Source organism: Schistocerca americana, chromosome 1 (genome assembly GCF_021461395.2).
Source record: "Schistocerca americana isolate TAMUIC-IGC-003095 chromosome 1, iqSchAmer2.1, whole genome shotgun sequence".
Lineage (NCBI taxonomy): Eukaryota > Metazoa > Arthropoda > Insecta > Orthoptera > Acrididae > Schistocerca > Schistocerca americana.
The window spans coordinates 869,521,328-869,546,307 of NC_060119.1; the positions used below are offsets into that span (position 1 = coordinate 869,521,328).

At 47.4% G+C, this 24,980-nt stretch overlaps 1 protein-coding gene across 5 annotated transcripts in view; it reads left to right on the forward strand.

Moving 5' to 3' along the window:
• Window positions 1-1,094: 1,094 nt before the first annotated feature.
• LOC124613943 overlaps window positions 1,095-24,980 on the forward strand; it is a 596,835-nt gene continuing 572,949 nt past the window's right edge. For all 5 annotated transcript variants that reach the window (XM_047142701.1, XM_047142711.1, XM_047142747.1 and 2 more), the window contains exon 1: window positions 1,095-1,241. In XM_047142701.1, coding sequence (XP_046998657.1) covers window positions 1,119-1,241 — 123 coding nt within the window. In that variant the 5' untranslated portion in view covers window positions 1,095-1,118. The remainder of the gene's footprint in view (window positions 1,242-24,980) is intronic.

Genomic DNA, 24,980 nt, shown 5'->3' on the forward strand with positions numbered 1-24,980 from the left:
ATGACTTCTCACCCCAACTCCTGTATAGCGTTTTTGTCTGTCTAGCAGAACGCCGGCGGGCGTTGTGGAGCAGCATCACTTCACGCAGTCTTCCTAGTCGTCGTTCTGAGACTGCGTGTGCGAGACGTCTCGGTTGTTGACAATAGATGTCAACAGTGATGGTTGCATCTCGGGAAATCAATTGGTAGTACACCACACCGTTGTTTTTCCACCAGATGCATGAAGTCTCTTGAGGATTCGCTCAAGTCTGTGTACGGGGAGTTGCTACTTTGTTTGTGCTCAACCATTCCTTTCCTTTCCTTATGTCAGGTAACGATACAGGATAGAGATGATCGGTGTCGTTCACGAGCCAATTGATGACGAGCAAGCAGAGATGCACAGATGGCCATCCGCTGATCTTAGTGAAAGGGCATGCGGTACCCATACATCCGGTTTTTGGACCTTCGCCATTGTACGAAAATGTCTTACGAGAGTAGAATGATCACAGTTCATCACATTTGTCACTTTCGAGTACATACGCGTGGAGCATGGTGGATTAATGCATTAAAACGATCTTCAACAAACCCCGAAAGTCCTCCTAACATGGAGAGTCACAAATGTCAAAAGATCCTCCTTAAAACGAGAAAACCATTTTCTTGCCATGCTCTGTCTAAAGGCATTATCTCCACACACGGCGCAAATGTTTCTGGCTGCCTCCGCTGCTGTCACGCCTATATTGAATTCAAACAGAGGAATCTGTCGGAAATGTTCCGATTTCTCCTCTTGGCACTCCATTTTGTAGCGTCCGCAGCTTCATTCACTATATTCAAATGACAACATGTTAATACTGATAGCAACAGTGAACTACAAATAAAAAATGACAATCGATAAATAAACCCGTAGCAACGGGGATACCAACATGCAAAACAAAAACGCCAAGAACGTATGCACGAACCCAATAAATCGGAACTAACTCGTTAAAGTTGTTCGCCATTTGATTTGCATGTAATATTTTAAGTTTTTCGGCCAACATATCGTACTGAAACGTGTACTTGCAGCATACAAGTCTTTGGTTGTTACTAAATGGCTTACGTTGAAATCGTTTGCAGCGTTCGCCGGTGCCACAAAACCAGTCATTTATGGGCTCATGCATGTCGTGTAAGGCTGGGAAGGAAGCATATGCATACACCACCTCTCCGGCTGCGCACAGGTTCCAGTCCTACTGCACTATGGACGACGTGCTACCCATCGCGGAAACCAAGGTAAGAGCTGCAAACAACGCTGAGAGAGCACACTACTCGTCTGTGTTAAAGGGAACTCTGGAGGCTTTCAGAGATAAATGTTATTAAGAAGTTTACACACGTAGCAGAGCGCATTCATCGTCCATCATAGCCGCATAACTTTATTTGCCTGTGGAACAGAGACACCTCTACCATGAAACCTAAATTTAAAAAAATTACGAAAACAGCAATAAGTTCAGAACAATAGAGTACCTGACAGAATAAGTAGGTATGCTATTATCATAACAATGTTGCACAGAACCACCATTGCCAAACAATTTACTGTAATTTCCTCCACCCGCTTTTTAATTTCAGTGGCGAATTGTAACAAGGAAGAAAAATCGTCGACATGTGTGTGATGTGTGTTGCAGGAGATGTGTTTCATGACTCGTATTTTACGTGAGTAAAATTCTCCTTGATGGTGTGGCGGCTCCCACTGGCTTTTGCGGAGTATGTTTGTGAAGTGTTCGTCTTGCATCTTCTCTGTCGCCTCTGATAATCCAAAGTGGTTATAGCTCTAATTTTGCCTCCGTAGCTGAGTGGTCAGCACAGCGGGCTGCCATATGGAGGAACTGGATTCGATTGTTGGTATTGCCAGGGACTTTTCCCAGGATGGAGCACTGTTACTGGGTGCACTTAGCTTCGTGGTGCCAATTCAGGAGTTGGTTGACCCACTAGTAGCGGCTCCACGGTCTGTAAAGTGTCAACAACGGTCGGGAGAGCGGCGTACTGACCGTATGCATGATGCCTGCAAGGCGGAGGATGACACGACGGTCGGTGGACATCCCTAGGGCCTTTACAGCCTGGCGAAGACCTCGTTAACAGCCCCAGGTAACGATCAGTAATCCAGTACCCGTCGTGGGTCAGTCATGCTTTGTTAGGTTTCTTTACCTAAAATATCGATGTCGTATCTGCTTCCTCTACTGCTAGAGTTGGTAGTTGTTCCATTATAAGCTACACTGGGGAGATACTCCTTCATACATGCAGTGATGAACCAAAGCATTATGGCCACCTGCTAAGTAGCTTGCTGGTCCACCTCTGTAACACAATACAGCAACTACTGTGCTTGGTATGGACTCTGCGAGTCCTTCGTTCATTTGTGCTCACGAAGCTCGTGCCCAATCATTCCAGATACACTCTAAGGAAAAGAAGCACCATAAAGAAACTGTCTGAATGCCCATAATGCTCCATACGTTCTGAATTAAGGAGAGATCCCGTGACCTCGCTGTCCAAGGTAGCCTATGGCAAGCACGAAGACAAGCAGTAGGAACTTTGGCCGTGTAAGGGCGGGCATTATCTTGATAAAATGTAAGCCCAGGATGGCGTCTTCAGGTACTTCTTCAGCCTGGAGTCTCAGTGACTGGAGTAGAAGAGTCTTCAGTGATGAGTCCCGCTTTGAATTGAGGCCCGATGATCAGCGAAGACCTGCCTGGAGGCGCCCTGGACAGTGGTGGGATACCAACCTGTCTGTCACCCGCTACACAGCCCAACAATCAAGTGTGATGGTCTGAGGTGCCACTTTTTTCTTAGCGGGACCCTTACAGCACGGCGGTACGTCGACGATATTTTACGGCACGTTTTGTTGCCGTTCATAGCAATCAATTTGGGCTTACATTTCAGCAAGATAATGCCCGCCCGCACACAGCGAAAGTTTCCGCTGCTTGTCTTCGTGTTTGCCAAACCCTGCCTTGGGCAGCAGGGTCGGCGGATCTCTCCCAAGCTGAGAACGTTTGTAGCGTTATGTGCAGTGCCCTTCAACCAGCTCGAGAGTCTAACTATCCAACTCACCCATTGGACAGAATTTGGCACGATATGCCTGAGGAGGACATCCAACAACTGTATCAATCAATACCAAGTCGAATAACTTCTTGATGCAATAATTTACCAACATCCGTATGTATTGTAGGAATTTACACTCCTGGAAATTGAAATAAGAACACCGTGAATTCATTGTCCCCGGAAGGGGAAACTTTATTGACACATTCCTGGGGTCAGATACATCACATGATCACACTGACAGAACCACAGGCACATAGACACAGGCAACAGAGCATGCACAATGTCGGCACTAGTACAGTGTATATCCACCTTTCGCAGCAATGCAGGCTGCTATTCTCCCATGGAGACGATCGTAGAGATGCTGGATGTAGTCCTGTGGAACGGCTTGCCATGCCATTTCCACCTGGCGCCTCAGTTGGACCAGCGTTCGTGCTGGACGTGCAGACCGCGTGAGACGACGCTTCATCCAGTCCCAAACATGCTCAATGGGGGACAGATCCGGAGATCTTGCTGGCCAGGGTAGTTGACTTACACCTTCTAGAGCACGTTGGGTGGCACGGGATACATGCGGACGTGCATTGTCCTGTTGGAACAGCAAGTTCCCTTGCCGGTCTAGAAATGGTAGAACGATGGGTTCGATGACGGTTTGGATGTACTGTGCACTATTCAGTGTCCCCTCGACGATCACCAGTGGTGTACGGCTAGTGTAGGAGATCGCTCCCCACACCATGATGCCGGGTGTTGGCCCTGTGTGCCTCGGTCGTATGCAGTCTGATTGTGGCGCTCACCTGCACGGCGCCAAACACGCATACGACCATCATTGGCACCAAGGCAGAAGCGACTCTCATCGCTGAAGACGACACGTCTCCATTCGTCCCTCCATTCACGCCTGTCGCGACACCACTGGAGGCGGGCTGCACGATGTTGGGGCGTGAGCGGAAGACGGCCTAACGGTGTGCGGGACCGTAGCCCAGCTTCATGGAGACGGTTGCGAATGGTCCTCGTCGATACCCCAGGAGCAACAGTGTCCCTAATTTGCTGGGAAGTGGCGGTGCGGTCCCCTACGGCACTGCGTAGGATCCTACGGTCTTGGCGTGCATCCGTGCGTCGCTGCGCTGCGGTCCGGTCCCAGGTCGACGGGCACGTGCACCTTCCGCCGACCACTGGCGACAACATCGATGTACTGTGGAGACCTCACGCCCCACGTGTTGAGCAATTCGGCGGTACGTCCACCCGGCCTCCCGCATGCCCACTATACGCCCTCGCTCAAAGTCCGTCAACTGCACATACGGTTCACGTCCACGCTGTCGCGGCATGCTACCAGTGTTAAAGACTGCGATGGAGCTCCGTATGCCACGGCAAACTGGCTGACACTGACGGCGGCGGTGCACAAATGCTGCGCAGCTAGCGCCATTCGACGGCCAACACCGCGGTTCCTGGTGTGTCCGCTGTGCCGTGCGTGTGATCATTGCTTGTACAGCCCTCTCGCAGTGTCCGGAGCAAGTATGGTGGGTCTGACACACCGGTGTCAATGTGTTCTTTTTTCCATTTCCAGGAGTGTATTTTATGAACTTTTATGTGCTTCCTATTTCGGCATTACATTGATGCCACCTTCAGGGCCCTGTACAATCAGTAGAAGAAATGTACTATTATAAATAATTTATAAAAATACAGAACATACGTTAACAATTGACAGGTATCATGTTAACTATGTAAGTGGCTTGCGTAAGGGTCAGAGGAGGACCAACACGTTATAGACGTGCTCAATTTTGAATCTCTTTCGCGTAAATAAATCCTGAAATTGTAATCATTTGTCTATCTCTAAATATACATTACATCTACCGATTTCCGTCCCATTCGGATTTTCGCGATGTGCCTTTTTCTCTCTCTCTTAGAGTGTATTTTCCATCGGATTAAGGTGAGGCGAATTTGGTAACCAAGACGTCAATGTGAGTTCACTATCCTGCTTCTCAAACCACTGTAGAACGGGCATTGTGATGGGGACAGTTATTCTGCTAGAAGATACCAATGACGTCGCCGAACATGGAAGGATTCAGCTGGTCCACCAGAATGTTCATGTAGTCCATAGCTGCCATGGTGCCTTCGATTACTATCACACGTCCGATGAAAGCGCAGGTGAGTATCATACGTATTGCCCCATCAGCCTGCTTTCATGGAACGGTGCATGTTTCGAGCTCGCATTCGCCTGAACGACGGTGTATCCCCAAACGCAATTGACTGGGTTCAACAAGAAACGTGATTAATCTTTCGAGCCGACAGGTTTCCATTGATCTACGCTCCAATCTCGGAGACCCAGCGCCCATTGAAATCGTAATTGACAGTGTCTCTCAGTCTGCATGGGAACTCGCAGAACCATTCATCTGCGGAACCCCACATACAACAATGTGCGTTGAACGGTGTACTCCAAAATACTTTGCCAACATCTGCGGCGCCGTACATTGTTTAAACAACCATTCGCCTAGATGACGTGTATCCAGATACGATCATCAACCTCGTGCGATAAGAAACGTGCTTTATCCGACCAGGTGACACGTTTTCACTCATAAACTGTCCACTCTCCGTGATCACGTGGCCGTAGCAATCGTAACTAATAATATGTTTGGTTCAATATGAAAACACGTACGGGTCGCCCGCTGCGGAGTCGGATGTTCAGCAATGTGCGCTGAACGGTACGCTGCTAAACACTTCCAACTGCACCAGCGTTGTACTCTGTCGTCAAATTTGCAACAAATTGCCGACTATCCTGCTTTACAGAGCGGGAAGCTTCGACATCCACTTTCTGCAAAGAGGCGAGGACATAGAACCCCTTCTCACCTACTCATGGTTCCATTGTAGTACGACAACTTTCCATAGGTTTACACGACAGTATCACACGGACAGCCGACCAGCTTCGTTGATTTAGAAATGGCGGTTTTCGGGCGCCTGGCCAAAACAGTCTGACGTTTGTCCAAGTCGCTTATATAAGTTCTTTCTCTTGTCATCGCTAGAATCATTCCCCATTCTTTCTGCTCTGCTTATACACCGAGGTGACCGCCCCAGGGGATCCACAACTCTTTTGTGGATACGTGCGTAGCGAGCACGGGGCCCCGAGCTAATGTGGCCTTCCTTCCTTTCCGGGCTGCATACCTTCCCTTTCCGCATCCTTCCCCATCCCCTGTCTTCACCCCCCCCCCCCTCACCTCTTGCTCTTTCCTTCACTTTCTCCCCCTCTGGGAGTATGGTTTGCGCCTACGTCCGGAGACGGACGCTTGTAAATGTACCGCATTCTTCTTCTTCCTTGCTTGTATGTCTTCTTCCTTCCTTTGTCCTTCTCCTTTCCTTACCTCTTGTCTTTACCCTTTTCTCCGCTGCGGCGTTTGAGACCCCCTCTTCTTTCCTTTCCCTTTCTCTTTCTTCCTCCCTGTGCGTGTCTGAAGGCCGACCCACGCACTTCCATGCGTAGCCGGTGACGGGGTAACGCGTAATTCCCCGCCCCGGGTAGACAGGTAGGACACGTACGTACCCCCTGGTAAAGGCCAGGCCCAGGGAGGGGTGATTACCCGAGCTGATACCTTCCGAAAGTGCCGATTGGTCCCTCCGTCCGTATGTCGGGAGGTGTGACCTGAGGTGTGAACAATCACCTAAGGCGGGTGTGCCCTCGGTGAGGGCCCCCACAAGGGAGGAGCGCGCCATCGGAGACGCCGGTAATCATGGGGGATTCTTCCGCAATGGTTTCCTCACCTTCCACTATGTCTGCTCACAAACGTAAGTTCACTGAGTCTCAGCCACAGACGGTTCTTCCATCGTTGCCACAGTTCCTTGTTGTTTCTCGGTCTGACGAAGGTCACGACTTTTCCACGGTCAACCCTTTCATTATTCAGAAAGGTGTCGACGCAATTGCGGGTCCTGTAAAGTCTTGTTCCAGATTACGGAATGGTACCCTGTTGTTAGAAACACACAGTGCCCTCCAGGCTCAAAAATTGCTGCGTACTTCTCTGCTCCACACCTTCCCTGTCCGGGTGGAACCGCACCGTACCTTAAATTCCTCGCGTGGAGTCGTTTATACACGCTCCCTCGATGGATTGTCTGACGAAGAAATTCAGCACTACCTGTCTGACCAGGGCGTCACCGCTGTTCATCGGGTTATGAAAAGGGTTGACTCGAACATCATTCCAACCCGCACTGTCTTCTTGACTTTTGACAAAGTTCAACTCCCGTCAAAAATCAAAGGAGGCTATGAGATAATTTCCGTTCGCCCTTATGTCCCAAACCCTACGCATTGCTATCGATGTCAGCGGTTTAATCACACCAGCCAGTCCTGTTCCAATCCGGCCAAATGTGTTACGTGTGGCAGGGATGCCCATGAGGGTGCTTGTCCACCTCCATCCCCTCGCTGCATCAACTGTATGGGTGACCACACTGCTTCCTCTCGAGATTGCCCTGTTTTTAAGGACGAAAAGCTGATCCAGGAAATAAGAGTGAAGGAAAAGGTGTCGACCTTTGCTGCTCGAAAGTTACTCGCCAGTCGACAGCCCACCGTGCCTCAGAAAGGAAAATACAGCGCTGTCCTTGCTTCTCCTCGGCCAACAAAGGAGGCGGCCACGCAGACTTGCGACCTCACATTTAGTACCACGGTCGTCAGATCGGCCAGCGCAAAGATCGCCCGTTCAACCTCACCTCTTTCGCCTGCCCACTCTATGGCTCACCCTTCGTCGGGTTCTGCTAAATCTCGAGCCCAAAAGTCAGACGCCAAGTCTACAAAAAAAGAGCATTCTCGTGAAGAGTTTTTACGTACTGCAACTTCACAACCATCGGTTCCTCCTTCATCTAAACATACCTCCAAGAAGGCTACGAAGAAACACAGTTCCTCTCCTTCTCCGCCAAGGCGTGTCCCATCTACAGCACCACCTGGCGGAAATCGCCCTCGGCCATCTTCTGTGTCGCCGAGGCGCACTGTTGGTGGCCGGTCAACTGGCCGATCGTTGGTGGCAGGAGCTGCTCCTGACCAACCTATGGATCAGGATCTTCTGCCTTCGACTGAATGCCATTCCATGCTGTCGGTCGCAAGCTCTGAGCAGTCGTTGAGTTGACAGCACCCTTGGTGCCGTTCCTCCATTTTCTGTTCACCCTATGTCCATTATCCACTGGAATATCCGCGGCATTCGCGCCAATCGGGAGGAATTGTCGATCCTCTTACGATCCTACTCGCCGGTCATCTTCTGTCTTCAGGAAACAAAGCTGCGTCCCCATGACCGCTTTGTTCTCCCTCATTTTCAGTCCGTCCGATATGACCTCCCCTCTGTTGAAGGCACTCCAGCCCATGGAGGACTCATGATTCTGCTCCATGATACTCTCCATTATCACCCAATCCCCTTAAACACTTCCTTCCAAGCTGTCGCCGTCCGTCTTTCCCTTTCTGGATACACGTTCTCTCTTTGTACGGTATACATTCCATCGTCTACACCAATGGCACGAGCTGATCTCCTTCATCTTCTTGATCAGCTTCCACCCCCCTATTTGCTGGTTGGGGACTTCAATGCCCACCACCCGCTTTGGGGATCTCCACATCCTTGTCCACGTGGCTCACTATTGCTAGACGTCTTCCACCAAGCGGATCTAGTCTGCCTCAACACTGGGGTCCCTACATTTTTGTCTGCCTCCACGGCAAATTTATCCCATTTGGACCTTGCGGTCGGTACTGTTCCGCTAGCTCGGCGCTTCGAATGGTTCGCCCTTGATGATACACACTCGAGTGACCACTTTCCATGTGTTCTTCGACTGCAGCCTTAACTGCCATATATGCGCTCGCGACGCTGGAAGTTTGCCCAAGCCGATTGGACACTTTTTTCGTCTCTAGCGACATTCGATGACCGTCGCTTTCCCAGCGTCGACGATGAGGTCACACATTTTACCGACGTTATTCTCACAGCTGCGGAACGTTCAATACCACGCACCTCCGAATTGCCCCGGCGCCCTCCAGTTCCTTGGTGGAACGAGGCCTGCCGTGACGCAATACGTGAGCGGCGACGTGCTCTTCGCATTTTCCGTCACCATCCAACTTTGTCCAACTGTATCCGATATAAGCAGCTCCGTGCGCGATGCCGTCGCGTCATCCGCGATAGCAAGAAGGCAAGCTGGAAATTCTTTACTAGCTCATTTAACAACTTCACTCCCTCCTCGGAAGTTTGGAGTCGGCTTCGACGGTTCTCAGGCGCGCCTAGTTTCTCCCCGGTCTCTGGGCTCACTGTCGCGCATGATACCTTAGTGGACCCCGTCGCAATTTCTAACTCATTGGGTCAGCACTTTGCTGAGATTTCGAGCTCTTCAAATTACCCGCCAGCGTTTCTCCCGAAGAAACGTGCAGCGGAAGTGCGACATCTTGCTTTCTCCTCTCAAAATCGCGAAAGCTACAATACTGTTTTCTCCATGCGCGAACTCCAACATGCACTCTCTACTTCTCGCTCCTCCGCCCCAGGACCGGATGGTATCCATGTCCAAATGTTGCTGCATTTATCAACCCATAGCCTGCGTCACCTCCTTCGCCTTTATAATCGAATTTGGACCGACAGTACCTTTCCCAGGCGATGGCGGGAAGCTATTGTCGTTCCCGTTCCGAAACCTGGAAAGGACAAACATCTCCCCTCTAGCTATCGCCCCATTTCTCTCACGAGTAGTGTCTGTAAGGTTTTGGAGCGTATGGTGAATTACCGTTTAGCTTGGTGGCTGGAGTCCCGCAGTCTTTTAACACCAGCCCAATGCGGATTCCGAAAGCATCGTTCTGCTGTTGACCATCTTGTTGCTCTCTCCACTTATATCATGAACAATTTTCTCCGGAAACGCCAAACGGTAGCAATATTTTTTGATCTGGAGAGAGCGTACGATACCTGTTGGAGGACAGGCATCCTCCGCACACTGTTCTCTTGGGGCTTTCGAGGCCGGCTGCCCCTTTTTCTTCGCGAATTTATGGCAGAGCGCACATTTAGGGTGCGGGTGAACACTACTCTCTCCCGTATCTTCTCCCAAGAAAACGGGGTACCCCAGGGCTCCGTGCTGAGTGTTGTACTGTTTGCCATCGCCATTAATCCAATTATGGATTGTCTCCTTCCTGATGTCTCGGGCTCCCTCTTTGTGGACGATTTTGCGATCTACTACAGTTCTCAAAGGACCAGCCTTCTTGAAAGACGTCTTCAAGGATGTCTCGATCGCCTCTACTCGTGGAGCATCGAAACCGGCTTCCGTTTCTCACCCAGTAAGACCGTTTGTGTTAATTTTTGGCGACGTAAGGGGTTTCTTCCGCCCTCCTTACATCTAGGTCCTGTCAACCTTCCATTTTCCGACGTCGCTAAATTCTTGGGTCTTATGTTTGACAGAAAACTGTGCTGGTCCTCCCACGTTTCCTATCTTTCGGCTCGCTGTCTGCGTTCCCTTAACACCCTCCGTGTCCTGAATGGTACCTCTTGGGGAGCGGACCGGGTGGTCCTTCTCCGCCTCTATCGCGCCTTAGTGCGCTCGAAATTGGATTATGGAAGCATAGCCTACTCCTCTGCTCGGCCGTCTATTCTTCGGCGTCTCGACTCTATCCACCACCGTGGATTACGTTTAGTGTCTGGAGCTTTTTACACCAGCCCTGTGGAAAGCCCTTATGCTGAGACTGCTGAACCTCCACTGTCCAATCGGCGGGCAGTCCTTCTGAGTCGTTATGCTAGCCATCTGTCTTCCATGCCTGCTAATCCAGCCCATAACCTTTTTTTCGACGCCTCCTTTGATGTCGGGTATGCAGGCCGCTCCTCCTCCCTACTACCCCCGGGAGTCCGCTTCCGTCAGCTGCTCCATTCCCTTTCCTTCCGCTTTCCTAAAACCTTCTTGACAACTTGGGGTACAGCACCGCCTTGGCACCGTCCCCGGATCGACTTGCTCAGAGACCTATGTCAATTTCGCAAAGATGGTACCCCTACACTTGTTTACCGTCGGGCATTTGCTGCTCTATGTGCACAAATGACGGAAGCCACATTTATTTACACCGATGGCTCGCAAACATCGTTAGGTGTAGGGAGTGCCTATATTGTTGGCGACACCCCAAATCACTTTCGGCTTCCCGACCAGTGTTCGGTTTATACTGCGGAGCTTTACGCTGTTCTCCAGGCTGTCCACTACATCCGCCGCCATCAGCGGATACAGTACGTAATCTGCTCAGATTCTCTCAGCTCTCTCCTAAGTCTCCAAGCTCTTTACCCTGTGCACCCTCTGGTCCACCGGATTCAGGACTGTCTGCGCTTGCTCCACCTGGGGGGCGTCTCAGTGGCGTTCCTCTGGCTCCCGGGACACGCTGGTATCTGTGGAAATGAGGCGGCCGATATAGCGGCCAAGGCTGCAGTCTCCCTTCCTCGGCCAGCTCTTCAGTCTCTTCCGTTTACCGATCTACGGAGCGGTTTATGTCGCCAAGTTACTCATTTATGGCATGCGCATTGGTCAACACTTCCCCACAATAAATTGCGGGAAGTGAAAGCCGTTCCTTGCGCTTGGACCTCTTCCTCCCGAACGCGTCGTCGGGAGGAGGTAATTTTAGCTCGACTCCGGATAGGGCACTGTCTTTTTAGTCATCGACATCTTTTAAGCGGTGATCCTCCCCCACTCTGTCCCCACTGCTCTCAGCTGTGGACGGTCAGACACCTTTTAATTGAATGCCCCTATTTTAATCCGTTACGCTCCCGTCTACAGCTATCGCCTGATCTATCGTCGATTTTAGCAGATGACACGCGCTCAGCTGACCGCGTTCTACAGTTTATTAGTGACAGTGAAATGACGTCAGTCATTTGAAGTTTTTTTTTTGTGGACAACCAACCCCTTTCTATAGTGGACTTTTAAGCATTCCTTCTGCCTTTAGTTTCTCCAATTTTCTGACTTTGTTTCCATTGCTGCTGATTTTAAATTTCGTTTTTTTCCTGTTTTCTACGTCACGGGCTGGGCGCTAATGACCATAGAAGTTTTGCGCCCTAAAAACCACAAAAAAAAAAAAAAAAAAAAAACACCGAGGTGACAAAATTAAAGGGATTTCGATATGCACATATGCAGATGTCGGTAGTATCGTACACATTGTATAAAAGGGCAATGCATTAGCGGTGCTGCCATTTGTACTCGGATGATTCATGTGAAAAGCTTTCCGACGTGAATATGGCGGCACGGCGGGAATTAAGACTTCGAACGCGGAATGGTAGTTGGAGCTAGGCACATGGCACATTCCATTTCGGAAATCGTTAGGGAATGCAACATTTCGAGACACACGGTGTCAAGAGTATGCCGAGAATATTAAATTCCATACATTACCTCTCTTCGCGGACAACGCAGTGGCCGACGGCCTTAACGACTGGGAGCAGCATCGTTAGTGTAGACTTGTCATTGCTAACAGACAAGCAACGTTGCGTGAAATAACCGCAGAAATCAACGTTTGACGTACGACGAACGTATCCTTTAAGACAGTGCGGCGAAATTTGGCGTTAAGGGGAGGTTTACTATCATTTGGTTCAAAAAATCGATTTTTTAAAAAAATGCATTTTTGGATCCATATAACTGTTTAGAATCCACCCGTGAAACGGTTTTTCCGAATACGGAACGGAAATGTTTGTTATTCGCGGTTGAACAAAAAGTGCAGCTGCCTGAAATCGGCCTTTTTCACGCAACAGTTTTTTTTTTCTTTCAGAGGACGAGTTATTGTACCGGTGCTTTGGAGGAAACACAAAATTCAAATGGAAGTTTGAACGCGTGTGTTTGGAAGTTAGCCCCCAAGCATTTGCATTCTGGTGCGAAGACTGTGGAGATTACGACTTTCCTGGCAGTGAGCAGCTTCAACGAAGGGTATTCAGCAATTCTGAAGATCATGACAACGATGGACGTCACCCTGGGCTCTATCCGACGCAGTTCGCCAAGCATTCGGACGACCACCGGATTCAAGCGGCCTAAAACCGCTTGTCACCGGCCGTAAGAGCGGCTCTGGAGCAGCGCGGGATGGCCCAGATCGAGCAGAACGCCCTCTGTGAGGAAGGACTAGTTTATCGACCAGGAATAGCAGATTGAACGTACGTTGCATAATGTTGCATTTATATGTAGTCAAAACTTCAAACGCGTTTTACTCGAAATGAGCTTTTTTGTATCGCGCGGTATGGTAACTTCAAATCTACTGAACCGATTGGCATGATTCTTTGTTTCCGATGAAGGTAACTAAATTGTCTAGGAGTTGTACCACTTTTATTCCGATCCATCAACTATAAATATTTTTACTAGATCGACGAAGTCGAAAATCGATGAAAAAAATCCTATCTTTTTCAAATGGTCGTCATTTTGTTTCCTATGGTCCAAATATCTTAAGCTAGGTACAACTCCTAAAGAATCTTATATACTTCGCTAACGTCAACTCAGTTTTGATTTCAGACAAGCCGGCTGACCTGTGACGTACCGCGCGTGGAGGTCAACATCGAAATTTTGTTTCGTTCCGACGGCACTTCCGCCTTTGCTTTTCGACATTTCCGGTCGAAAAAATTCCACTTTGTAGAGCAAATATCAATAAACAATTTGACTAAATTTGACATTGATATCTGTAACATATACCTAAAAAATTTCCTCAAAGAACATGCTTTTTTCGGGCCAAAGATAGTAAAGCTCCCCTTAATGGGCTATGGCAGCAGACAACCCACGCGAGTGCCTTTGCTAACAGCACGACATCGCCTGCAGGGCATCTCCTCGATTCGTGACCATATCGGTTGGACCGTAGACGACTGGAAAACCGTGGCCTCGTCAGATGAGTTCCTATAACAGTTGGTAGGAGACCCCACGAAGCCAGGGACCCAAGTTGTCAACAAAGCACTGTGTAAGCTGGTAGTGGCTCCATAATAGTGTGGGCTGTGTTTACTTGGAATGCACGGGATCCTGGTTATGTACGGCTACTTGGAGACCATTTGCAACCATTCACGGACTTCGTGTTCCCAAACAACGATGGAATTGTCACCGGGCCACAACTTTTCGCGACTGGTTTGAAGAACATTCTGAGCTGTTCGAACGAATGATATGGCCACCCACATCTCCTGACGTTAATCCTATTGGATATTTACGGGACTTAATCGAGAGGCCAGTTCGCGCACAAAATCCTGCACCAGCAACACTTTCGCAGTTACGGACGGCTATAGAAGCGGCGTGGCTCAATGTTTCTGCAGGGGACTTCCAAATACTTGCTGAGTCCACGCCACGTGGAGTCGCTGCTTTACGCCGGGCAAAAGTAGGTCCGAAACGATATTGGGAGGTATCCCACGACGTTTGTCACCGCATTGTATAATTTCCTAACCGCGTCACGCGTCTGCAACGCCACCAGGAGGCATTGTGTCTTGCGGTGGGTAGTGGTCATAATGTTGTGGTCCATCAGTGTAAAGGCTGCTGTGACTGATCGTCGATCATCTGTCAAAGAAAGTTAAGGTCTTTTTCTTGTACTTACACACGTTATGTTGGATTCATTTATGCTGAGAGACCATCATCAAATGTTCCAGCATCTCTTAACCACTTATTAACGATACGCACTCACGGCACATAACTGCGTCATCTGCTAACAGCCTGACGGCTGTTATATGTCGTGTAACGTAAGTTGTATGCAGGATGGCTTCTCGAAGTAAACGGAAAAGGAAGCTGGGTACGAGAAATGCTAAAATCGAAAGGTTATGTAGCATGTTTCACGCAAACCAATATTTGCTGAGCTTTCTACATTCTCGTGTAGCTCACAAGCAACAAATCGAAAGAACATAAAACTAACTAATTCACGAGTAAAATGGGCGATATTATAAACATTTCATGGAAGTTTCATAATCTCCCATGTAGTCACGAATGAAACATTGATTCAGAAAGTGTACAATAAATATCCTTTATGTCCGTCTTTGATCACACAGCCGGCCGGAGTGGCCGTGCGGTTCTAGGCGCTACAGTCTGGAGCCGCGTGACCGCTACGGTCGCAGGTTCGAATCCTGCCTCGGGCATGGATATGTGTGATGTCCTTAGGTTGGTTAGGTTTAAGTAGTTCTAAGTTCTAGGGGACTGATGACCACAGCAGTTAAGTCCCATAGTGCTCAGACCCATTTGACCCATTTTTTATGATCACACAATCTGTTAGTCCTTAGCTTACCAGTTTCGGTCAGCGGTGACCATCTTCTGATCCGCAGCAAAACATGGAAGAACTAAAACGACTAATGGACAGTCTACATCTTAATAAAATATGCCGTAATTACGTGTGTATAACATGTGCCTAAAACACGACGAGGCATACCTGCTTTAAAACATGTCCTAATATAGTAAAGCCATATTGGCACCGCAGAAACTGCTTATCATCGTTGCACATATTTAAAATGACAGCAATCTGCGGTTGTTTGCTAATGATGCTGTGGAATACGGGAAGGTGTGGAGGTGACTGAGTGTAGGAGGATACAAACAAGATAACGTAGACAAAATGTCTACTGTAGTTGGGGTGATGAGTGGCAACTAGCACTAAATGTAGAAAAATTGGAGTTAATGCGGATGAATAGCAAACGAACCCGTAATGTTCGTATACAGCGTTAGTAGTGTCCTTTTTGACTCTCATCGTTTAAATATCTGGGCTTAACTTTGCAGAGCGATATGATATGGAACGAGCATGTGAGGACTGTGGCAGGGAAGGTGAATGGTGGACTTCGGTTCATTGGGAGAATTTTTGGGAAAGCGTGCTTCATGCGTACAGATGAGACTGCGTTGAGGACACTACTGCGACATATTCTTGAGCACTGCTGGAGTGTTTGGGATCTGCAGGAGCTTGGGTTAAAGGAAGACATCGAAGCAGTTCAGAGGCGGGCTGCTAGAGTTATTACTCGTAGGTTCGAACAACATGTAAGTGTTACATAGACTGAACTGGGAATCCCTGAGGGGAAGGCGACGTTCTTTTCGAGGACACTGTTGACAAAACTTAGAGAACTGGCATTTGAAGCTGATTGCAGAACGGTTCCAGTGCCTTCAACATACATATCGGGTAAGGACCACGAAGATGAGAGACGAGAAATAAGGATCAACCAGTGGCATACAGACAGTCGTTTCTCCCTCGTTCCGTTTGTGAGTGAAACAGGAAAGAAAATGACTAGTGGTGGTACAGAGTACACTCCGCCACGCACCTTACGGTGGCTTGCGGAGTATGGATGTAGATGAAGATGACACATTTAACATATGGTGGAAGCTAGGCCACAGTGCCGGCAGAGTGATCCTGTTAACAGCGCTGCTGTTCATAACAAACTGAGGTACAAGGGTCTGCTTCGGCTAAACGAATCGTGTTTATTGGAAACTGAAAAAAGTTTCACTAGAGAACCGAACGAAAGAAGGTCGTAACATTGAACATGTCGCACTGAGTCTAACAACTCCTCGGCGAGTCCCGTCAAGAGCCTGTGGCGTATGCAGCCGCCGCGTGTTGTCAACACGAACAAGGACGCCCGCGTGGGTCCGGATGTGTCATCCGCACGCGGCTTCCTTTCCTAACTACACGCGCTTTGTGAAGATCGTTCCTATAGACAAAACATCTTGTGTTAATTTTTGACTAAACGTTGGCCAAGCGGGAAAAAAATGAAATTATCGTCTGCAAATTGCCTGTACTTCCTGCAGGTATCGTTTTCTCGCGCATGGAAGTGTGACCCTATTGTTTATAGCTCCTGCCACACTACCAGGAGGTAGAACACTTAGAAGATGCGACAAACCCACTAAAGAGACAGCCTACATTACACTGTCCGTCCTCTGCTCGAATATTGCTGCGCGGTGTGAGATCCTTACCAGGTAGGATTGACGGAGGACATCGAAAAAGTGCAAAGAAGGGCAGCTCGTTTCGTGTTATCGCGCAATGGGGATGAGTGTGTCCCTGATATGATACGCGAGTTGAGGTGGCAGTCACTGAAACAAAGGCGGTTTGCGTTGCGGCGAGATCTATTTACGAAATTTCAGTCACCAACTTTCTCTTCCGAATGCGAAAATATTTTGTTGACACCCACCTACGTAGGGAGAAATGATCATCATGATAAGAGAAATCAGAGCTCGAACGTAAAGATTTAGGTGTTCCTTTTTCCCACGCGCCATTCAAAAGTGGAATGGTAGAGTAGTAGTATGAAAATGGTTCGATGAACCCTCTGCCAGGCACTTAAGTGTTGATTGCAGAGTAACCATGTAGATATAGCGATGGCCCTAATGAAACCTCTACGTTAAGAACTGAATACTGAATTCTGTTTGCTAGGAAGTCGTCACTCATACCGCCTGCCTTCTCTGTTATCCTCTACGAATGGCTTGTATCTGCTGTGCGCCGCTGCGGAACTTACGGAAGTCGTTTTTGATGATGACCAAGAAGTCGAAATTGGCCGACAACAAATTTGAAAACTGTACAGTCGTAAGAGAGAATGTTTTCATTTGAAAAACATATCGAGGCTGTTCGCACATGTGCAAACAAAATTATTTTATTTGTACACCAATTATTAATCGCACAGCAAAAAATCATATCGTCACTTCACATACCGGGTGATCAAAAAGTCTGTATAAATTTGAAAACTGAATAAATCACGGAATAATATAGATAGAGAGGTACAAATTGACACACATGCTTGGAATGACATGGGGTTTTATTAGAACCAAAGAAATACAAACATTCAAAAATGTCCGACGGATGGCGCTTCATCTGATCAGAATAGCAATAATTAGCATAACAAAGTAAGACAATGCAAAGATGATGTTCTTTACAGGAAATGCTCAATATGTCCACCATCATTCGTCAACAATAGCTGTAGTCGAGGAATAATGTTGTTAACAGCACTGTAAAGCATGTCCGGAGTTATGGTGAGGCATTGGCGTCGGATGTTGTCTTTCAGCATCCCTAGAGATGTCGGTCGATCACGATACACTTGCGACTTCACGTAGCCCCAAAGCCAATAATCGCACGGACTGAGGTCTGGGGACCTGGGAGGCCAAGCATGACGAAAGTGGCGACTGAGCACACGATCATCACCAAACGACGCGCGCAAGAGATCTTTCACGCGTCTAGCAATACTTTTTTTGTTCTAATAAAACCCCATGTCATTCTAAGCATGTGTGTCAATTTTTACCTCGCTATCTACATTATTCCGTGGTTTATTAAGTTTTCAAATTTATACAGACTTTTTGATCACCCGGTACATTGATGTATAAATTATGTCCAGGCGCCCGACGACGGAGTATCCTGCCGAAGCGCGCAGTGCCAATAAATATTGGATAAAAGTGACTGAAACTGGAAGAAAACGTATTTTGTAAACATCACATTTGTTCTGTACGTGCCAGAAATGTCTCACTTTCTAAGTTTTGTTATTTTTCTAATCTTTTTCCACGATGCATCGAATATAGAGTAAAAAGATTCAGAAAGAAATACGCCGGAAGTTTTTGACCATGTTGTGCTTCGTCTCCAAGACGAAACTTTGGAACAGTATGTGCGAAAGTCGTTAGTGTTCTCGTCCTTGGTGACCCGTGTTGAAGTATTGGTAAGCATGCACGCTTCACGGATTCGCTGGAGAAGAGCAGCAGCGAAAGTGACATTTCAGACAAAGCAAACAGTGCGGGGATAACTCACGGCTTTCAGCAATCTTCTTGCTCGCAAATAACCGTGACAAATGCCGTTGTATTGCTGTCGTATTTAACAACAGCTTTCTGTAGATGTAATACGTTCCCGACAAATAATCCGTCAATGTTTTCCGTTGTGTGTCAAGCGTTTTTCTTACCGCCTGTTTACTTGTTTTAATTTTCCCGCTGTTCATAATAACTTCTATAGTGAAATGTGATGCAATGACGTTTGTGCGTTAATTCATCCAGTAGCATCGGCACATTTCGCCTGGAACAAGCTGGAGAGACGGTGATCCGTTGTACTTAACGAACATTAGTTCCGATCCCTTTTTGAGGACAGAGACAGTCGTATCTTGTCCGTCGCCCGCAAGCGGGCACTATCTTGGTGCTCCCAGCCGATGTTGAAGTTAGGCTGACTAGCTGTTCCAATCCTAGCATTCAAAAATTATTTAGGGTATTAATTTTATAGAATATTTATTTATTGTCAGAGATACAATACGAAAAGATATACTCAGTCACCCAATTTCAAAAATAACAAAAATTTTAACAGCAAATTTAATTTCCGAGCTTTGGTATTCTCAAAATCCTTAACTGTGTCAGTAATATGTTCCAAAACGCGGAGCATAAAAATGGGATTTTTCCAGGGCTCTTACCTCCGGTTCTATTGGAGATAGGTAGGGTCGAGTGTTTTGGATAGTCCTAGGGCTAGTGACCATTTGGATACCCAACTGAACGATAGTCTTACTGTAACCATCCTACATTATAGGCTCAGTTTTTTAACATTGCACACTCCCTCCCACATAGTAAAATGCAGTAAAACGATTGGTTCTTTTTCCACCATTAGCTCATGGCTTTTCCTTAGAAAAACCGAAAACATTGTTATTCCTTTTTTCGTCGTCAGCAGCGGTTGTCTAAATAATAACTGCAGCAAATTGCTCCAATTTTTATCGGTATATTCTCTACGCATTTATCTAGAAGTGCCATCTTCCCGTCTTCAAAAATCTTTATCCGTTATAGAAAACCCCCTAAAAACATGGTTTTTGGATACCAAAACCGAGCCGCCGATTCCAAGATGGCTGTGCACGGCATACGGCGGTAACTTTTACGATATATTCCGAAGATCCAGATCCCAGGAACAGAGGTTCAGAGTTACCCTAGTTGTGTACCTAAAATGCGGTACGATGCGAAAACACAGTTTATGAAGTGACGTAGCACGGGGGAATATGCTGTAAAGTGTTTCCGTTACATCAGAAGGGTTCTGGGAACCCCATGTTGAAGTGCTGAAGCTCATAAAAAATTTTGTATACGTAAAATTCGGTTCGAGGTGTAAAATTAATTTTGCTTGATTTCGATTTCACATAAATAAACGATCAAAATTTTGCTGACCCATTAAAGCTCTTTTCGTGCGAATGACATATCCTGCTGTTGCAGAGAGAAGGGAACCAGTGGAAAAATACTCCTATCGGAGCACAAAAAATGCTTATATGTTCTTGTTTATCAAAAAGACTCCGAATGAAAAGTGGGGCACCAGCTGCCTCATTCTACCTTTCTCAGCTTCTTTCAAAATTTCCCAAAAATATCGGCATGCGTTCGTATGCATGCTTCTTTATGCTGAGAGAGAAGGAAACAATGGGGTGGGAAAGCGAAGGAAAAGTAATAAATACTGGAAGATAGTACACAGTGGTTGAGTTATAGAAAGAGCGAAGGAGACAGCGGCAGTTTGAGAGAAAGAGAGGGGCCCACTGGCAGTGGAACATAGTGACAGAACAATGTTAGGAAAAGAGTGAAGTAGACGGTGCCAGAGGGGAGGGACAAAGAGAATGAGAAAGTGAAAGTGGATGAGAGTCAGTGGTAATGAGAGATAGAGTATATAACAACGACAACGAGGGAGAGAGACATAGTGACAGTGGGAAGAGACTGTAGTAGTAGGACGCAACGGAGGAGACTGTGGCAGTTAGAGACAAAGAGATAATGTCAATGCGCTGGGATGAATGAGTGTGTGAAGACTGGCAAGTGGGAGTGGATGGGTATGAGCTACATACAGCGATTCACTAGTGTGTGAGCGAGTTACGGTTAGGGGAGCTCATGGGGGTGAGAGGTGTGCTGCATGTTAAAAAGAGCGCAAATATGTTCGCATGCCAGAATCTTTAGGAATTTTTTTGAGGGTGCTGAGGAAGGTAATGAGGCAGCTGGTTCCCCACTTTTCAGTCCGTCTTTTAAACAGGAGCATATTCGAATTTTTTGTGCTTCGATAGCAGTATTTTTTCGCTGGTTACAATTCAGCGTGAAGGAGGACACAAACATGTGAGGCACGAGTATTTATAAGCAAATCACTCGTTTGAAACGGATCTGTTGCCAATATTAATATATAAAATTAGTAATATTGGCGTTGAATATAATCGTCTTAGTGAAGAATGGTGTGCTTAGCTAGCCTTCGGTGGCCCCTGGAGCCGGTGCATCTCATCTTCTGGTTGGCAGAGACGCTGTTTGGTCTGCGTTGCATGCGAGAAGTACTCATGTTACCTTCAATTGCTTTCATGCTTATTGCTGAACGAGTTGTATTGTCGTCAGACGAATACGTCGGTTGTATCCATGGCTATTTCACTCGCAGTTTTTAGGTAATATTCTGTAAAACGAATTCAAGTGGCATCATCGCAATGTGTAGGCTGTGTCTTATCCGGGCATCAAACAATATTAGGCAAATCCTGTCATATTTGGCGGTAGCCTTCCTCGCTCTTCACCACGAGTATCTTCGTTTTCAGAATTTAAAAATTCCACCGGCTCATGAATCGTCCATTAACTCACTACCTCGTCTACGTAATTTCACAGAGTTGATGATACCTACTGCTTTCATGTTTTCGTGCAGTAGGCCTATGACATTCTAATTGTTTGAGAATATCCCGATTTAAATATTTGTTCAACAATTCTTATTTTTTGACGCAATCACTCATATATTTGTACATAACTTGTTACAACCATATAAAAAAAACTTCATTTAAATGTGAAACATGATAGTCTTACCTAGTTGAGAAACATGCATTGCTTCTCTTTCATGTTTCGTAATTACAAAGCGGATGAGTTCCCAGTATCACTTGTAGCGGTCATTTCGATTCTGTTTGCCCTTAAAATCCTCATCACACACACACACACACACACACACACACACACACACACACACACACACACCTAAAAGCAGTCCCGAAATGACCACCATTCCTGACGCATAATCAGAATCGCAGTAGCGCTGCGATATTGGAAGTAACTAACGAAACTATCATAGCTGCCGTACCGTGTGTAATTGCGCAAACGTCTCATTTTTTGTTTTTAGGTATAAGTGTGATAAGTTTGGGTGCAATACCTCCCTTTGTGGAGGAAATATCGTCCTACTAGCCCTTATTTTCCTCTCCCCCTCAAATAATGCTAGCGTTATGTGATAAACTATGACGTCTAATTTTCGGATTGCTTGATATCTAGAAATTATTGATCGAAGATCAACGAGTTGTTTCTTGCGCTCCTACGTAACCTCACGAGAATAAATTTTAACACAGTTTATAGAGCGGCAACAAGTAACTAGTGAATTTCTGAAATGTTTTGAATGTGAGGCAGCGGGCATCATCGTGTAAGGAAACACCTTACAAAGCATACAGAAATGGCATTTGAAATTAATTGCTCTGTACGATTTAGGAACACAACACAATCATTATTATGCTATATCGTATCAACGTGCTATAATGTTTGAGGTGTAAGTTGATTCAGTGATAGCCAGCAAATCAGCATATGCTGTCAAATTTTTAATAATATTTCATTGCACCCCTTGCTTAGTTCTTTAAGAAAGCTCGAACCTTTCTGTATTTGAAGTTGATTTTTCCATTGTCTGTCCATTGTTTGCGATATCGTAATCTTAGAAACAAAATCAAAAACCTTGCTATAGATACACCGGGTGATTCAAAAGGGAAGAACAGATTTCAGCTTTTTATTACAAGCTATGAAAGAAACACATTGCGCCGGCCGCTGTGACAGAGCGGTTCTAGGTGCTTCAGTCCTGAGCCGCGCTGCTGCTATGGTCGCAGGCTCGAATCCTGGCTCGGGCATGGATGTGTGATGTCCTTAGTTAGGTTTAAGTCGTTCTAAGTCTAAGGGACTGCTGACCTCAGATGTTAAGTCCCATAGTGCCTGTTCTGACTCCCTGAGTGCCCTTCAGACCATGCAACACTAGTACCCAGCGGATACGGTCGTCCAGAGCATCCATGATGCCCTACTCCACCTGCATCGGCAGGGGAAGGAGGTTTCTTTCTGCTGGGTGCCGGAGCACGTGGGTATTAGGGGAAACGAACTGGCGGATGTGGCTGCCAAACATGCATGTTCCCTCCCTCACGTTGTTGAATGTGCCGTCCCCCTCCATGCTGTTACCTCCCTTTTGCGTTTTCGTATTATGCGTCAATGGGAAGAGGAGTGGCTGGCAGTCGGTGAAAATAAGCTGCGTCTGGTCAGGGCCACCACGCGGCCATGGCGTACGTCCTACCAGTCATGCACACGGGATGAGGTTCTCCTCACTCGCCTCCGCATCGGGCAGTCCCTTAACGCATGGTTTTTTACTCCGGCGGGAGGACCCCCCAATCTGCAGTGCTTGTGGCGTCCAGATTACTGTCCGCCATATTTTACTTGACTGTCTTTTATTCTCTGACCAGTGGGCGGTGGTTTCCTTGCCACCGGATTTGCCCTCTATTTTGCAAGACGACGCAACGACTGTGGTTAAGGTCTTATGGTTTTGTGTCCTGTCCAATTTGTTGCCTCGGATTTTAGGGAGAGGATTTTAATGTGCTGCTGTGTGACTGGCTCACCCAGGTTTTAGGTAAGAGGTCCGCCAGTCACGATTACCTACTTGTTTCACTTCGATTTCTGTTCTCGTTTCCTTTTTCGTGCGTTTCTTCTCCTCTTGTTTTGCCTCTGTATTTGAGGATTTGGAACTGCGTCAGGTCTGTGTCTTTTAGCCCTTCACCGCATGTGTTCCTGTTTCTATGCGTTTGGGCGCTGATGACCATGCTGTTTAGCGCCCGAAAACCTCAAACCGCACACACACACACACACACACACACACACACACACACACACACACACACACACACACAGAGAGAGAGAGAGAGAGAGAGAGAGAGAGAGAGAGAGAGAGAGAGAGAGAGAGAGAGAGATATTTGAAACACATTGCGCATGGACATCGTTTCATTCTGCACGACATACTACACATATTGCATCACAGTTTGCAACAGAGAACCAGAAATCCGGAAAATGGTAGTAAGTTCCCCATTGCATTAGTAGATCCAGTTGATCGCGGCTGCGGCTGTGATGAGATAGAGAGGTGTAGCGGTATCTTGGTGTAGGGTGGCTTGTTAGGCTGGTGAGGTGGGACGGAGAGGCCGCTTGCCGGCTGGCGATGGCGCCGGGCCGGGCCGGGCCTCCGTGGGCGGTGCTGCCTGCCTATTGATCGCCGCCTCTGCCAGTAGCAGCCGCGGCCGGCAGACACTTGCCGCTGGAGCTGGAGCCGCCCGCTCCGCTCTCCACACCACTGCATCTGCTCTGCCTAAATAACTCGTCGTCGCTGCTTGTTACAGTCACACAGTTTAATTTCGTAGTCTGTCTTCTCAGCACGGTTACGCCTTTCCATTCAACACCTGCAAGTGATAGGATGCTGCATCATAGACAAGCGTTGCTATGACGTATTTCACTTTCGAGTAGCACTCATCCACACTGACACAGTCTGTAGTCTTGTGTCGTTGCGCATGTTGCGGGCGGTGCGCCATGTTATCTGAGGACGCCTAGCACCTTTCCAACATTAAATACACTACTGGCCATTAAATTTGCTACACCACAAAGGTGACGTGCTACAGACGCGAAATTTAACCGACAGGAAGATGATGTTGTGATACGCAAATGATTAGCTTTTCAGAGCATTCTCACAAGGTTGGCGCCGGTGGCAACACATACAACGTGCTGACATGAGGAAAGTTTACAACCGATTTCTCATACACAAACAGCAGTTGACCGGCGTTGCCTGGTGAAACGTTGTTGTGATGCCTCGTGTAAGGACGAGAAATGCGTACCATCACGTTTCCCACTTTGATAAAGGTCGGATTGTAGCCTATCGCGATTGCGGTTTATCGTATCGCGACATTGCTGCTCGCTTTGGTCGAGATCCAATGACTGTTAGCAGAATATGGAATCGGTTGGTTCAGGAGGGTAATGTGGAACGCCGTGCTGGATGCCAACCGCCTCGTATCACTAGCAGTCGAGATGACAGGCATCTTATCCCCATGGCTGTAACGGAACGTG